Source organism: Monodon monoceros, unplaced genomic scaffold (assembly GCF_005190385.1).
Source record: "Monodon monoceros isolate NGI ecotype Baffin Bay Population unplaced genomic scaffold, NGI_Narwhal_1 Super_Scaffold_7, whole genome shotgun sequence".
NCBI lineage: Eukaryota > Metazoa > Chordata > Mammalia > Artiodactyla > Monodontidae > Monodon > Monodon monoceros.
Genome location: NW_021703784.1, coordinates 39482998 through 39500177, shown reverse-complemented (window position 1 = coordinate 39500177; position 17180 = coordinate 39482998). Strand labels below are relative to the sequence as shown.

The following is a 17180-nucleotide window of genomic DNA, read 5'->3' as shown; positions in this document are numbered from 1 at the left end:
AGAGCTGGAGTTTAAAGTTGGCCGTTTTCATGGGCAATCTCCCAATACGCTGACTCATTCAACTCAGAGAATAATTTCAGCTCTGTTAGGAAAGCAGTGTTTTCAAAAGAAAACGAGATAAACGCTCTGGACGCACAGTTTTAGAAAACAATGAATTCAAACCAGATCTTCATGGTGGAAGAATATAAATTCAAAAACCTAAGTTCTGTCTTTTTAACCTTCTAGCCTGTGAAGCAACCTGCCTAGGGTCCTTAGCTCACTTTCTAACTAGCCCTGGGCAGTGGGGCTTGTATAATTACTGGGAAGGTGCTCTGCCCATTCAGTCGTACCAGCTCCCAGGGGCTGTGCCTGGGTGTTGCTGACCTTGCATCTCTCCCCTTCAAGCTTTAGTAAGGCTTGTTGCTGAACGTCCTTAGGAGGCAAATACTTTCTATTAGCAATTCTCTTAAATGGCATTAAATTTGAAAGAGAGCAAAAATATTGGATGTGAATGGCTCGATCCTAAAATGGAGCTTGCCATTTGACACTTCACTGGCAAGTGTCTAAAATGTGCAGAACCCTGGAGATGGGAGAGAAGAATAATTAAACCTTTTAGTCAGCGCTAGCTCCTAAGGTATATTGTATTTCGTGAAACAAGCGTGTTTCTGAAAGTTGTGTAAATTGAATCTCTATAAATGGAATTCTAATAAACTAGGGATGGTTGCTATTTGAAGGAACCCTTCCCTTAGTCCCTCTGTGATGTGAATAATCACCCCCAATCTGTCTGTTCTGTAAGTTTGCTTTTCATATGTTGGCTTTGCCCAAAGCAGGACAGAGCTGTACTGAACTACTGCAGATACTTTCCTACAGTTGCCAGGAATATCCACTTAGGGGATTTGAATCTGTTTGCTTAACATTTTCAGCCTCATGCAAGATTTAATTTCATTGGCTTTAGGTACAGTATGTGCCTTGCACTTTGGTTCAATGACTACGCTGAAATGCTTTGTTTAAACTGCACCCCTTGGTTGTTTATATTTTCCCGGTTAAAGCACATTCCCTAAAAAGTACTTAAGACGATCTGTGGGGTGAAGGGCACCCCTTCAAGACTGTTGAAGAACTGCATGGAGACCTCGGGAAGTGAACATTCTCATGGACGAGGAGCAACGCTGTCTTTTAGCAGCAGTAAAGGCACTCATTCTTCTGTTCACCATTGAACAGAACACCCTGTCTTCTTCCAAAAGAGATTCCAGGCTTACCATAAATACGCAAATGCAATAAAATCAAAGCACCATTAAGATGAAAGCAAGGATAGGTAAAATAGGGGAAGGGGATCAGGAGGTACGAACTCCCAGTTATAAGTCATGAGGATGTAATGTACAGTTTAGGGAATGTAGTCATTAATATTGTAGTAACTTTGTATGGCAACCAGACTTATCGCTGATCATTTTGTAATGTATAAAAATATCGAATCATGTGGCACACCTGATAAGTCAATTATACGTGAATTTTAAAAAAGATGAAAACAAAAGGTTAAGACTCAACCAATGAAATGGGGACGAACAGAATATCATCATTGAAAAATCTAGACCAGGGGTTAGTTGAACACAAACCATAACTCTGAGTTTCCTGGCAGCCAAAGTCAGGATGAAAATGGTGGGATAGATGCTGTGGCTGTCCTCGAACCTATAAAAGAAACATGTCAGATCACCAGGAGAGACACAAGTAACTTTTCCCCTATGTTAGTCTCTCAGGTGCAATATTATAGCAGAAGCACAAGAAGTACTTGCTTGTTAATCTAGAAATATCACATTTGATCTTTGGGGAAAGTTATAGATGAAACATGACTTTATTTTGATGATTCTCAGACATGGCTAGTTAAGACCCCAGGACTAAGAGGAAGATAGTCAAGGAAAGCTCATTTGGTTTATAAAACAGTCCACTGGGAAGAGCCAGATCCTTGCAACACAGATCAGAAGAGTAACAAGGAAGACCTCACAAGATTCCAGAGTTTCAAGGATATATGAAAGCTATCACTGAGAAGTGAGCTAACTTATAATTACACGTTATAGTAATAATGAAAAACCTAAGAGTTTATGAAGTACTTTCACATACATCTATTTTTATTCTTACTCTCCTGTGCATAGAGGTGAGTGCCTACTTTTTCGCCTGTGAGGAAACTGAGATTCAGAGAGAATCATTGACTTGCCTAAACTAATCAGTAGTGGACCTGGCCCTCTGGCCGTGGCAAGCAGGTCAGGAGTACAAGTGTTTATCAAAAGAAGAGATTTGAAGGACTGAGATTTATTCACTCATGTATTCATTCAAAAGTGTATTTTTGGAGCATCTACTGTATGCCAGATAGCTATTCATGGCTGCCTTAAAAATAGGTTTTCAAGAAGTTCGCTTTTCAAAGAATATTTAATGACCCTCTTAAAAGTTTTATCATGATGGTGCATTTGCTAGAGCCACACATGAACACATGAACTGCTTACTGAAGCAGTAAGACTTATGCCATAATTCATACTTTTTACATACTTTTTACTTTTTTACTTTTCACTCAAAATCCTACTTTACTACAAGATGACTTCTTATAGCTCTGATAGCTTGTCTCCCAAGCTCCAGGCCACAGAAGATCCGGGTTAAATCCACTGATTTCAGACAACCCTGAACACCTGCATATTTCGTAACAGTAGGGCCACACTCTGAATTATGCATTTCACTGAACACATTGCCTACGTGCCTCTGCCCCCTCCCCCGTCCCCCGCACATCATTCAGATCCTTGCTGTAGACTTTTCTTACAGTTTCATGCACACCTCAGTTTCTATTAAAATAGCTTGCCCTCTGCTTTGAGAAAGCTTTGTCCTCTTAAAAGAGAGATCCTTTAAAACTGGATAAACCCTATTCTGAAGACAGAAAAACTAAATATGATCAGCGCATAATTTTCCAAGATGAGAAGACTCAGATATGAAAGTGTTCTTTCCTCTCGCTGACATAATATACTTGTGAAATGGCCAAACATTAACTTTTTGCAAGGTAGCTTTTGGCATCCACATTCTTGTTTGTCATCTAGACAAGGCTTATAATTCCAAACTCCTAGAATTTTGAAGGTACGGATCATTTTTGTTTTCAAAAGCCTGAGGCTCATGTAGGCATCTGGCTTTCTATTCATTCAGCGGTGTTGCCGCTCTTATTTTTTTCAACAGGAAAGAAAAAGGGAAACTTAACCATGCTCGGTGTTACCATGGGAGAATTTTATGTTCCTTAGTGATAGAACGTCGATGTATGTGAGGCTGTCAGAACCACATCAGTTCTCCTGGATGAGTTTCTAACTTGGTTATTATCCCAAGAGGTAGGGCCTTAGGGAGGGGAATGGACCAATTGAATACATCCTTTTCCAAACCTTAGATGAACTGCACCCTCACCACAAGATTTTCCTTGATAGACTGGAGACCCCACTCTGTAGCCACTAAGCAGAACAGCAGACGGACTGTGCCAGGGGCAGGTAGTCCCTAAAGTCACATTTGATCGTTTGATTACTTACACTGAAATAAAGATATGGATATTATCCAGGAGTTGTCACTGAGCAAGTATTCTGGCATGATTTACAATATTCATTCGGTCCATTTTGTTGAACAACAACAGAAAAAATGACAAAGGCAACAGCAAAGATTACACACACGAAAGGTCTCTGAAAAGAAAATTAACATTTGTCTCCAGTCTTTTCACATTCGTACATTTGCATTACAGAGCGCAGGATGTATGTACTAACTGCGAATGAGGGGCTGACCGTTCTGCAGTGGACACAGTCAGTCTCCTCGTAAAATAAGTCACAGCAGTTATCTCTGCTTTCCATAGAAGGGGTCTCAAACCCAGAGGGGCCAACCAATGCTCTCCAAGGGACCTGGATGATACATGACAAAGCCAGAATTAGATTTGTCATTTCTAAATTCCCAAGGCTCTGCCTGGTTCACAGAGCCCCCCTGCCTTTCATATACACACATTTATGTGGCATAAACTTTACATGCAGGAAGAGAGGGTGACAACAAATTCATAGAGCCATAGGGGCAGTAATGAGAGACCCTAAGAATTAGTTGTCTGCGGAAGACACTGAAGCATAGAAAAATACCCCATTTGTGAGGGTGGGTGAGGTTGTGATCATCCCTAACAGATCTATCAGTAGCCAAACGCATTTTGGAAAGACTGGTTCAGTTTATTTCTATGAATTCACTTGACATTTGTACCTCCTTGGCACTTAGTGCCTGGAAGGTCTGTCTTCCCTCCCCTTCAGTCCCTTCCCCTCTCTTTCTCCACAAGTTCATGTTCTCTACCCAGGTTTTCACATAGGACTATACATAGATCCTAAGTAAAGGCCAGCTGCCCTGGCGTGACTGAGACACTGGCCTCCACAAGATCCAGGGACAAAGACCAGAAAAGTAGCTTCCGTTTCACAGTTTTCTAGCTGTGAATTCCTTCAGGGACCAATAACAATTTGTTGACTAGACATGGGTCCAGCCCTCAATCCCTGGATCCTCAAACCATCTTGCATTTCTGAGAAATGCAGATGACGGTGGACGACAGAGGATTCAAAGGCCAGCCTGTGTCCTCGGCAACAGTTGAACCTGGGTCTCCATGGAGGACCAGTACCTGCCCAACAGCTTTCAACTCGCCAGCATCCTTCAGTATCACGCTTTCCTGATTTTGGTGTCCCTCTGGGGTCAGGCTGCTGAGGGTGGGGGGACTTGGATGCCCTCTCTGCACCAGTGCAATAAAAAAAGCAGGCAAGTCTCTGTTGTAGCTGACCCCAGATCAGAGGCTGGAAGTATCTACAAGGTGTAAAGAGTTAACCAGATCCTTCTGGAGTTCCACAGGTCATCAAATATACATACATTCTTAGCAAATGGCCAAGCCTTGAGCACTTTGTGAGATAATCTTAACCTAAATGATGAGCAGCAGTCCTGAAGAACTGTTTTAAGAAGATGGCTAGTGTTTAATAGGAGGGTTTTTACATCTTAAATATGTATGAATCTGGGAAGTAAGAAATCTACCTGGCCTCTTTCTCTCCCCTACAGCACAGTCACACAAACTTACCTGGGGAGTATATATGTATTTCTGTGCTGATCTGATTAATAGCCATCTCCCCCACTCAAATATAAGCCCCATGAGGGCAGACCACTTTTGCTAACAGTGGTCCCCATAGCACCTAGCACATTGCTTAGCACATAGTAGATGTTCAATAAATATTCGTAATTAATATTAATGAGTCCACAGAAATCATTCCTGTGCTGGTAGTAACTAGGAAGGGCGCAGAGAATAAACAGACTCCCTAAACAAGAAATAGCTGTGAATTTTTAAAGGATGAAGACGGAAAGAATAGGAGCATTCTTAAATATGTAAGGGTGGCTTTCTGAACCTGTGCTCATATTGCTAAATACAAGAAGCTTTGTGAAATATCAGGCATGCATTTGCAAGGCATATAATGAGGAGGGAGAGTTACTATTAAAAATCAAACCACAGCAGATTTATGGCTGGATCAAAAGCGTTGTCCATTCTAAAGCCCAGGCTGGTTGGGAACAGGGTGTCGAGGAAATTATTGCCAGATGCATATTAAAAAGCGCTGCGGTGTTCGTTCCCGCACAGATCGTGGACGGCAAGCTGTGGTTCCAGCTGGACTGCGGCAGCGGCCCCGGAATCTTGGGCATCTCGGGCCGCGCTGTCAACGACGGGAGCTGGCACTCGGTCTTCCTGGAGCTCAACCGCAATTTCACGAGCCTGTCCCTGGACGACAGCTACGTGGAGCGGCGCAGGGCGCCCCTCTACTTCCAGACGCTGAGCACCGAGAGTACCATCTACTTCGGGGCCCTGGTGCAGGCGGATAACATCCGCAGCCTGACCGACACGCGGGTCACGCAGGTGCTGAGCGGCTTCCAGGGCTGCCTGGACTCCGTGGTGCTGAATAACAACGAACTGCCGCTGCAGAACAAGCGCAGCAGCTTCGCCGAGGTGGTGGGCCTGACCGAGCTGAAGCTGGGCTGCGTGCTCTACCCTGACGCCTGCGAGCGCAGCCCCTGCCAGCACGGAGGCAGCTGCGCCGGACTGCCCTCCGGGGGTGAGTGAGCCTGCACCCTGGGCACCCTGCCCGTGCCGGGAGGGGGTGGGGGGAGGTAGGGGGGGTAGGGGCGATGGGGGGCAGACCTGAAGGGGGACTCGCTGTCACAAGCATGACCAACCCAAGTGGTCTCCCAGAGAGGTGTATGCACCCATAATGCTGGCCCAGCATCTTAATCCCCTTTAAGGAAGTCACAAAGCTTGACAATTATAGGAACGTCCAGTTTAGCCAACCCGTTTGCAGCATCCCACAGGCGCAGTGAGCTGGCTGCAGGAGCCCAGAAGATGCTGGCACGGCTGCCCCCTTCCCTGCCCACTCCACACCCTTCCAGGCCTCAGCAGCCTGGAGGAATAGGATCTCCTTTTAAGTATCTGCCCCTTTGGACCACTTGCAAGTTACTGCAGAACAATGGGTAGCAGTCTGAGTTATGGCATCCATGCACTATCCTTTCACAGGTAGCCATATAATTTTACTAGAAGCTAAAGGATGTGTGGGGTGAACCCACCGCCCCAGAAATAGAAGTGTAGTGGACATGTTTTAGAGCATGCTTTTAAAACGTGTGTATTACAAATAAGTCTAGGGACAACTCTATGAAGGATTAGAAAGTGGAGAATAAGGAGAGGGCAATTTACATGAAATATCAGGACAAACCAGTCAGTGAGGGCAATGATACTTTACCCCTGTAAAATTCCCCCCAGAGATACATCATGAAGACGAAAGAAAGAGCAGCGTAGGCCAAAAAAGAGGGGAGGAGTGGTGTAGATTTATAGAGGGTTTCTATAGTTTGAGGGAAAAGCCAAGGTTATTTAAGTCCTAGGAGTCTGACGATGAAAGCATCCCTGACTTTACCCAGATGCAGGATCCGTGTTGATATAAACTAGGTCAGGCGCTCTCCTGGTTGAAGGCTTTGCCACCGCAACAGCCTAACTACTGATTCCACTTTAGCTCCTCTGCAGAGCCTCTCAGTGGGAAGTGTGATTACCAAATTTAAACCTTCCTCACAAATCACTTAGAGATTCTGCTGTGTGCATTACCATCTAATGTTCGTGAAGCCCAACTCGAAATGTAGAGTCGATTTTATTATTATTAAACTGCCCATGAAATGATGCAGTGCCGAAACACAGACAACGAAGTTACTTACACTTGCATATGTTACTGCCACAATGAGGGCCCAGTGCCCTGGGGGGAAATTTCTGCTGTCTCGATTTAAGAAATCTATTTGCTGTTTTTACTGTCTCAGCAGTATATGTAAATAAAGGGTTGTTATGGTGCCATAATTCCTGAATGAAGGGCAGTAACTATACTTCAGTGGTTCTATAAACCAGCCCATTATGACAAGTCATGGCCAGTTTTTCACCAGGCAAAATAATTCTGCTACTGTGAGCCATCCACAATATATAAAAGGAGCATGTAATTAAATTTGGGCTGAAATAGAACACCACTCCATGTCAAATGCTGGGTACATAGCCACAAATTGTAACATACTTTTAACGATGGCAGGACGTTGTTTTTGCCGGCAAAGCTATGGGCTTCCACAATGGGTTAGCTTTAAAATAATAATAATCACTGTATTAAGGAAAAAGACTGAGGAATCTTGCTTTTTCTTCAGTGTACATTTTAATTTTTTAATTGCTATGAAATCCCTGAGCTAAATATTCAGTGCAGGTATGTTCATTAAATGACTATGACCCCTATGACCCACATCAGAAACAGCAATTTTCCTCTATTTTTTTAATCTTGTTTGGTTTAACCAAATTTCAGGACTGAGGACCCACCTGCCATATACTTTTTCACGTGGTCTAAAGAACCTGCTTTCCCCTCCCCAGGGACCCAACTTTACCCATGGGTTGCATCCTCTCTCAAACTCCTCTTTGTTCCCTGTTCCTCACTTTCCCCTGTGATTGGGCTTGAGCTTGGGCTTGGGATTCTACGGGAGGTACTCTTTCTTCCAAGGGAATAAAGCCTTTTATCAGCTCAAGCTCTCCTTTGTACCAGGAGGCTAATGTTTTCCTTAGACAAAGAAAGTGTCTTTCCTCACCTCCATCTATACAACTCCCTTCTCTCAAGCCTACTACCTGTTTAGTTGAGAGGGCCCAGTGGTCCTTATTTCAGGAGCCCCCGGGTGTGGTCCAGATGGAGAAGTACCGTGCTCTCATGCACAACAGTACTGAGCCCAGGGCCACCAAACTCGTGGCCACTCACCAGCAAATCCAGGAAGAGTGTTTCTGTTGCTTCCCTGGGGAATCAAAGGCACCGGAGCCTTTTTTTTTTTTTTTTTTTTTTTTCTGGCTGCGTTGGGTCTTCATTGCTTTGTGCAGGCTTTCTCTAGTTGCGTCAAGTGAGGGCTACTCTTCGTTGTGATGTGCGGGCTTCTCATTGCGGTGGCTTCTCTCGTTGTGGAGCACGGGCTCTAGGCGTGAGGGCTTCAGTAGTTACAGCACACAGGCTCAGTAGTTGTGGCGCACGGGCTTTATTGCTCCGCGGCATGTGGGATCTTCCTGGACCAGGGATCAAACCTGTGTCCCCTGCATTGGCAGGCAGATTCTTAACGATTGCACCACCGGGGGAGTCCAGGAGCCCTCTTCTGATGTGTGAGGAGGTACCTACCTGCTTCCTGGCTGTCAGGATTGGGGTTTTGGTTTCTAAGAAAGAGGAGAGAGAATCCATTTTCTTGCCCCCATTATCAGAGGAATTCTTGGTAGGTCTCTGTATCCTATCTGCAAATTCCCTAAATTGGTGCCAAATAGTAGGGAGGGATGGGAGGACAAGAAAAGGAAGAACCAACAATTTTCCCTTTACCTCATATCTATGAAAGTATTTAGCTAATTATAAGCTTATTTAAAATAAAGGAGGGCTTCCCTGGTGGCGCAGTGATTGAGAGTCCGCCTGCCGATGCAGGGGACACGGGTTCGTGCCCCGGTCCGGGAAGATCCCACATGCCGCGGAGCGGCTGGGCCCGTGAGCCATGGCCGCTGAGCCTGCGCGTCCGGAGCCTGTGCTCCGCAACGGGAGAGGCCACAACAGTGAGAGGCCCGCATACCACAAAAAATAAATAAATAAATAAATAAATAAAGGAAAAGTCATCTTAGTTGAGAGTGATGGTTTAAAAAGAACAATATAAATAAATAAATAAAATAAGAAGAAAAATAATACTGAGTCATTAATGAAAGAATATTCATGCCTGGAAGAATTCCCTCTGGCTACCAGGGTATCTAATCACAGGAAAAGAGTCTTGCTTCCCCAGATCGAAGGTTAGGATGCATGGAGTATTCAGATAGGAAATGCGAGCTGGAGAAAGTAGAGTGAGGTGCTTAAAATGACTCCATGTGAGAATGTTGATAACACAAGTTCATGGTTTGAACATCTTCCTGTTGTTGGAACCCTGAGTTATGTGTTGCTCTGAAATTCCATGAGACATATTTTAGCATAATCATTCTCTTGGCCCTTCAAGAATGCTGGGGTATTGGTCATTGGCTCTCCTGGTGACAGACTCCACTCTCTAACTGTGACAATCCTAGCACCAGGCCCTTGTTCCAGAGCATTCAGAGTTTTAAAAGCAGGCAACCCACAGCAAGAAGCAGATTTCTTTCAGAGAAGCAGGATTCTGCTCCAGCCACCTCCAAACCCAACCAAACCCTTGGCATAAGGGGCAAGGAAGCCGAGTCTACTAGCTTGGAATGGCATGGTCAGCAGATTTGACCAGGGTTATCCCTCTGACTGTCCCAGGAGCAAGCCACGGGAACCCCAGGGGAGTCAAAGCCCAGAACGCTGACTTGTAATAAGAGGGTAAATATGACTCTGTAAGTCAACCACAGAGGGAAGGCTCTCTCTTGGTAAAGCCTTAAAATTATATGTATTTCATAAACATGGACTGGAAATAGCAACCACCATGGAAAAGAAATGGCCTAGTCCCATCGTGACCCCTGCATTTCCAGACCCAGTGGGTGGGCAGCAGCCCAGTGAGCACCCACGGTCTGAAAAGGAGGCCCCAGCCCTTCGTGCCTTATCCTATCCTACTCAGCTCAAGCCCATGACCGGAAAGCCAAGTTGAGGCTAAAGTATAATTTGGCGAAGCAAGGCAGCAACTGACGACTACCAGGCCAGAAATAGTCATTCAGATGGCTTTCATGAGCCTGCAAGCTTAACTCTTAAAATGGGAAGTTGATAACTTTTTCGATGGCAGAGTTCCATTTGTTAGTTTGCCATTTTGTTACTGTGTGCTTGGTACTGTGTTATCTGTGCTGTGACACAGTTCTCACCCCAGTACTCTGGATCGGTACTACTCTTTGCTCCCTTCAACCCCCATGTTTCAGATAAAGAAACAGGCCAGAGAGGTTAAGTAACCAGCCCAACATCACACAGTAAAGTGAAGAAGCAGGATGTGATCCAGGTTTGCGGAACTCCTCCCCCCCCGCCCAGCCCCCCAGCCTATGCTCTTAACCCTTGTTACTCAAAGTGTGTTCCAGGGACCAGCAGAAGCCACATCACCGGAAATGTTAAAAATGCAGCAACTCAGAATGAAACAGAATCTGTACTTTAACAATATCCCTAGGTGATACGTTGATTTCTCTCTCTGTCTCTGAACTGCCCTGAAACGCCAAAAAGAAATGAGTTTTCTGTTTTCATGTGTTGTATATAGTGGTTCTCAAACTCCAAGGTGCCTCTGCACCATCTGAGGACCTGATTAAAACAAGACCTTGTTATAGAAGAGTCTTTTGGTTGTTAAGGGAAAAGGAGAATCTGTTGACTTGCCTCCGTCATCCACTGTCCACATCCAAGGAACATTCTCCTAGGTCACTGAGTTGTATTTGCAAGTTCCTGAATTTACCACCAAGAAAAAATTTCTCAGTGAAAACCTTGGAGGAAGAAAGAGACCCAAACCTACGAATCAGAATCTCAGAATCTGCAAGAGTGGAATTCGGGCATCTCTGTTTTTAACAAGCCTCCAAGACAGTTCTATGCAATTCTGAGTTTGAGAACCGCTGACATTTGGGAATCCCAGTAAACTCTGTATTTGCCAGAGTGTGAATCAGTGAATTACAGGAGACATAGGACATTCAGAAATTGAATGTCAGATGCACAGCCTGCATTTTTAATAACTGATTTAGGGTAAAGATTGAACTTTGTTCCCCAGACAGTCAGAAGTTTGGGGTCACCTGAGTCCCCTTTCAAAGATAAAAGTAATAGTACGTACCTACTCCCTCTAAGCAAGGTGCATAAAACAACAAGTTCCCAGGTTTTGTTAATAGTTGGGCATAGAAGCATCTTCAGCTACAGAGTGACCTGTGCTACTTTGAGTAGCACATCATTTTGCTGAGTATTTTGGGCCCCTAGCTTGTAAGTGTCTAGATTAATTCAGTCTATCAGACTTAATCAAGTGACTGATTTGTGTCGAGCTCTGTGTTGCTGTCTCTGTGACCAGTGGATCCACTTATGTGGCCTCCCTCCCTTCACAGCTGGCTTAAGGGAATTAGACAGGTTCCCTGTATGTGCTCAGCCCACTGGCCCACTGAGCACAGGGGGACAGAGAAAGGAAAAGCCAGCCTCCCAGATAATATACTATGGACAAATTTGACTGAGCTTTGCAGCTAATGGGGAAAAAGTTTCTTTTTCTGGGTGACTTTCTTCTAAATACTGAGGTAATTTTGGGGGGTACTTTAGAAAAGCCTCATGGTAACAGCGTTAATAATATAATATTGATATTAATAGAAAAACCCAAAACCCTAAAGCAGCCAGGCTATGTGCAGACACAAAAGAACATGCCAGAAGGTGAAAATTTACTTTGTGCTTAATGTTAACACATTAAATGTTTCCAGGCCCTCAAGGAAAGTATTAGAGGTTCAGCCCAATATACAATATGTGAAATGTGAGCCAGCTTTCCTAAGGGAAATTAGAGGTCTCACCTGCAAAGGTTTTCATCTTACAAGGTCTAAAGTTATTGCGTGGACCCTGCTTAGGGAAAGAGAAAAGTCAGAGTGACTACAAGTTGAGAGGGTGAAGTGATGACAGAGGCCATAGTCCTCAGCTAAGCTCACTCCACTTATGATTAGCATCTCACGTGATAACGTGGCCACCAGTTTTCTCAAACTCATTGAGATTCATGTGGACTAGAATTTTCAGTATTTCCCAATATTCAGCCTAAAAGTCAGAGTGAAAAAACTCCCATGGCTTTCTTTTGTTTGGTTTATGAGCAACCCAGAAATGAAGCTGATTTCAGAATCCATAGTAATTACAGTAATTACAACAATAAAGCACCTAATGTTTGTGGGCTGCATTGTGGTTGATGAATCCAGAAACATTATTATCCCCTATGAAGTGGGTATTAGTGAGGCTTAATTATCAGATAAAAACAGGGAGGTCCCTAGAGGTCAGGCGGCTCGGCCACGATCACACCCAGCTGGTGAGGAGCAGCCAGAACTTAGACGTGGACCCACCACATCACAGCTGCCTCCCCAAACTGTAAAGTTCCTGGAGTGTCTAAATGCAGTCATAATTCAGCAAGCATAGTGGTTGACGCTGACTTCAGATCCCAAGTGCTAGTTGCACATCTGTCATTACTTCCACCTTCGTGCGGAAGGTAGATGTTTCCTTATCGAGGCAGCCAAACTGGATCAGAATGATGTTCACCTACCCCAGGTGAACAGGGCCGAAGGTGGACGCTATTACTTGGGTGAATCAGGTCGGAAAATGACTTAAAGTCAAAGGAGTAAGATAGGAATTATCTTGATTATGTGCCTACACAGCCCAAATTCATTCTATAATTGCTCAAACCACTTCTGTTTTTGCATTTCATAGGTTTTGCAATGTTCTTCTTTGAGCAAGGAAAGGAGGGGGCATTTTAAGTCCATCTGGGTGCAGATTTCAAAACCATCTGTATCGGCTGTAACTAGAAGGATTGTAAACAAGAGCACAGCTTTGAGGCAAGGCTTTAAAATACACTTCTCGATGTGGCACATGTATACAATGGAATATTACTCAGCCATCAAAAGAAATGAAATTGAGTTATTTGTAGTGAGGTGGGTGGACCTAGAGTCTGTCATACAGAGTGAAGTAAGTCAGAAAGAGAAAAACAAATACCCTATGCACATATATATGGAATCTAAAAAAAAAAATTGGTTCTGAAGAACCTAGGGGCAGGACAGGAATAAAGACGCGGACATAGAGAATGGACTTGAGGACACGGGGAGGGGGAAGGGTAAGCTGGGACGAAGTGAGAGAGTGGCATGGACATATATACACTACCAAATGTAAAATAGATAGCTAGTGGGAAGCAGCCACATAGCACAGGGAGATCAGCTCGGTGCTTTGTGTCCACCTAGAGGGGTGGGATAGGGAGGGTGGGAGGGAGACGCAAGAGGGAGGAGATGTGGGGCTATATGTATACGTATAGCTGATTCACTTTGTCATAAAGCAGAAATTACCATGGCACTGTAAAGCAATTATACTCCAATAAAGATGTTAAAAAATTTTTTAAATAAAATAAAATACACTTTTCATTTCACAAGGATTTGAGAGGAGAGAAGCTATGGCATTGTTTGTTTGTTTGTTTTTAATAGGTATTTCAGTGCTCGTGCGACAGTTATCTTTTTTACATCTGGAAACTGGTACGAAGTAGCATCTGCCACTTACTGACTGTAACTTTGGGCAAACAATCTTATGTAAGCCTTAGTTCCCCTTTGGTAGAATAATAGTACCCTCAGCAGAGGGTTGTTGTCAAGTATTAAGTGAGATAGTGCATGGAAAGTTCTTAGCACTTTTCCTAGCGCATAATAAGCTGCTGTTCTTGGTGATAGTTTACTTATTTGACATTCTCCCCCAACCCAAGACAAAAAATCTACTCTTTTTAATAAGACTTTGAGATTATCCACTGAATTTTATTTTTCTTTTACATTCACAAAAGTGTTAAAATATTATTTGTGATCAAATAATGCCTGGCTATCTTTGGGAATTCTGTCCCCTCTATTTGTGTTTTATATCAACATATGATAATGCTTTGGGAGAGCAGAAGCTTTATTATGCTATTAGCTTTATTATTTGATGATTATTTGGCTCCCAGAAGGATGTCTGATGCTGTCCGTCTCACTGCATCTCATTGGCTCCCTGGAGAGTTGTGGGGAGTAACTACAAGCCCCTCCTGATTCCTAGTAAGTTGTGAGTTCTGGCTTACTGACAAATTCCAATGCCAATACAGTCTTGTAGAAAGATTTGAGAATCTGAAAGCCTGGATTCAAGTTCAAACTCATCATTTACTAGCTATACATAGTTGAACTAAGCCACTATTCTCTCCAACACCCCCATAGAGTAGGGATGTTAATGGGGCCTCTTATTTTCCTTTCATGGGATTATTGTGATCCTTCATAGAATGACAAAGTGATTTTAGACATTACATCACTTAATATCATTATGGCAGACTTGTTGACATTTTAAAAATTATTAATAATAAGGCCCAGGCCAGGATAATGAGATCATAAATAATGCTTCATTAGAACAGGTTAATTTTATCAACAAGCCTCTTTCACAAAGGCTAAATAGCAAATATAACTTTTCTTTCATTAAAAAAGAAAATCTGACCACTTTTTAAAATCCAATTGCTTTTCCCTTTCATCATGTTGACATAAAAATCCCTCCAAATTTAAAGTTTTTTCTTGCTTTTAAGCAAGATTTCTTCAAAAGGGTCTCTGCCTCCCTTGTCCCATGGGTTTGACATCACGAGAACAGATTCTAGAAAGTTTGCTTCTCTTTTTAATAAACAGAGAAATCCAGATAGAGAGTGTAATAAAGTATGATTGTTAAACTTACAATTCAGGATAATACTGAACAACTCAGGACTCTGGAGCCAGACTACAGGGGTTCAAGTCTACACTAGTTTCATGACTGTAAATAAGTACTCTACTTCTCTGTACCCCGGTTTCCTCATCTATAACATTGGAATAATAATAGTACCTTCATTGAAGGCTTGTTTTAAGATTTAAATGAGTTAATACATGTAAAGTGCTTAGAACTGTTCTTGGTCCATAATAAATGTCACTATATGTTAGCTACCACCATCATCTTCTTCAAAATGGACAACTAGTTTTCTCAGAGGTAGAACAGGGCTTCTGCCTCGTACAAAGTTTGTAGTGCTCTCTGTGCTCGTCGATGGTGTTTTTCTGGCTTTGTATCCCCAGTCCCTATTTCAGGGGTGTGCTGGAAAACCAAGTCTCTAAAAACAAAAGCCCTGATCTGCCGTGTTTGCTGATTTCTGTGGTGTAAATATTCCCAGCCTTGCTGGCATCAGGCTACCAGTGGTTTAATAACTGTCTGCCAAATTCTTGAATACTTAAAATTCAGTACGCTCAACCCTAGATGAGCTGGCTCCAGCACACCACTGCCGATGGCTAAGACACTCAGTGAATAGGTTAATCAGGCTGGCGGCTGCATCAAGTAGCACTGGATATCCCACAGAAGATAATGAAAATGACAAAATGCAGAAGGAAATGTGTGAGAGTAAAACAGTGCACTAGAGGGAGTGCCTCATTTTTTGTTTTTTTGCGGTATGCGGGCCCTTCACTGCTGTGGCCTCTCCCGTCGCGGAGCACAGGCTCCGGACGCGCATGCTCAGCGGCCATGGCTCACGGGCCCAGCCGCTCCGCGGCATGTAGGATCCTCCCGGACCCGGGCACGAACCGCAGGCGGACTCTCAACCACTGCGCCGCCAGGGAAGCCCCAAGGGGAGTGCCTCATTTTAAATTCTGATTTTCCAAGGCAGAAAGACACCCAATCAAAGTAATTAAACCCGTGACCCTCGTTAGAATCCAGTTTCCATAATAGTGATTCAAATGTCCCTTATTTCCAGACAGTTCCTCCTTGCCCCTCCCTGGCCCCCTACTACTGCTGCTATGGTTTTATTTGAGAAAAGGCCAGGGCTTGTCAAATAGGAGCCGGAGAGGGAGGAATTGTACCTGAGCTGACCCACCTTGCCTTAGGTTCCCCCTCCTGACTGCCCTCCCTACTCATCACTGCCCTGCTTTGCAGATTCCCTACTGTCGTTGTTCCGCCCCACCCTTTAGTCTTGAAAGGAATTGAATTCATTCTCACAAGTCACTCCCCTTCTAAATGGCATGCCATCCTCACCAAAGACTAGCCAGGTGACATAAAGAAGCATTTTTCCCAGTTCTAACTGCTTTCAGCAATCCCCACTTGCATTTAGGTGAGCAACTGCCCAAATTGGAAAAAAAATTACCCCAAGTCAGCAGCATAATTTGAAGCAAGCAGACCTCAGACTAATGCATCCTGCCCATAGACTTCAGGCCACCCATCTCTGGACACAGTTTGCATCAACAGTGGTCTTTCCTTATATATTAGTTCCCTGGTGTTTCATTGGTGTTGCATTCAAGAGTATTATGTCTCTCTCTCAGAGCCTCAACCTCTGGCCCTCTGGGTTCTTAGTGCCAGGGAGGCTGGGGCTACCCAGTTCCTTCCTCTTAGGAATGTAAAGATTTCTCTCTTGCCTCTTCCACTTGCCTCCTGAAGATGAGTCCTTCTCTCTCCAAACCTATGAACACCCACACACAGTCATAATGCCCTCCTGTATGTGAGAGTTCTCTGGAGTGGGGATTCAGTAAAACGTCCATGAGAGCATGCTGTATTTCAATCTATAGATTATTAGCTATCTTATACCTATAGAGATCAATCTACAATATCCCAGCATCAGTCACTGACCACTTGGGGAGCAGAGGTTAGCCCAAGAGCCCTTCAAATAAGAGTGAGGATGGTTATTTGCAAACCAAAGTAAATATGATGTGCTTGTTGGATGCTGAGACCCACAAATACTCTTCCTCTACTACCACCCACTCCCCCAAACATTAGAAACCAGGCCTTTACCCTCCCTCTGGGCAGATGATAGAGCCATTAATGTGGAAATTAACCAACCTTGACCAACCCAAGGGTACTGACACAGTATTGTTGTTGACCAGCCCCACTGATGTGCTTAGAGCTTCCTATCAGATTTCGATTTCTAGTTTTCTTCGACCCCACTCTTCAATATGAGCTGATAAGCCAGGATTACCAGAAAAAGGAAATCCTCTCATGTGGAAGAGATGGACTATATTAAGG

The 17180-nt window shown here is 43.9% G+C and overlaps 1 protein-coding gene across 3 annotated transcripts in view; it reads left to right on the top strand.

Moving 5' to 3' along the window:
• Window positions 1-17180, top strand: part of FAT3 (FAT atypical cadherin 3) — a 563581-nt gene that overhangs the window by 533907 nt on the left and 12494 nt on the right. For all 3 annotated transcript variants that reach the window (XM_029208386.1, XM_029208387.1, XM_029208385.1), the window contains exon 21: window positions 5618-6086. In XM_029208386.1, the coding sequence (XP_029064219.1) occupies window positions 5618-6086 (469 nt within the window). The remainder of the gene's footprint in view (window positions 1-5617; window positions 6087-17180) is intronic.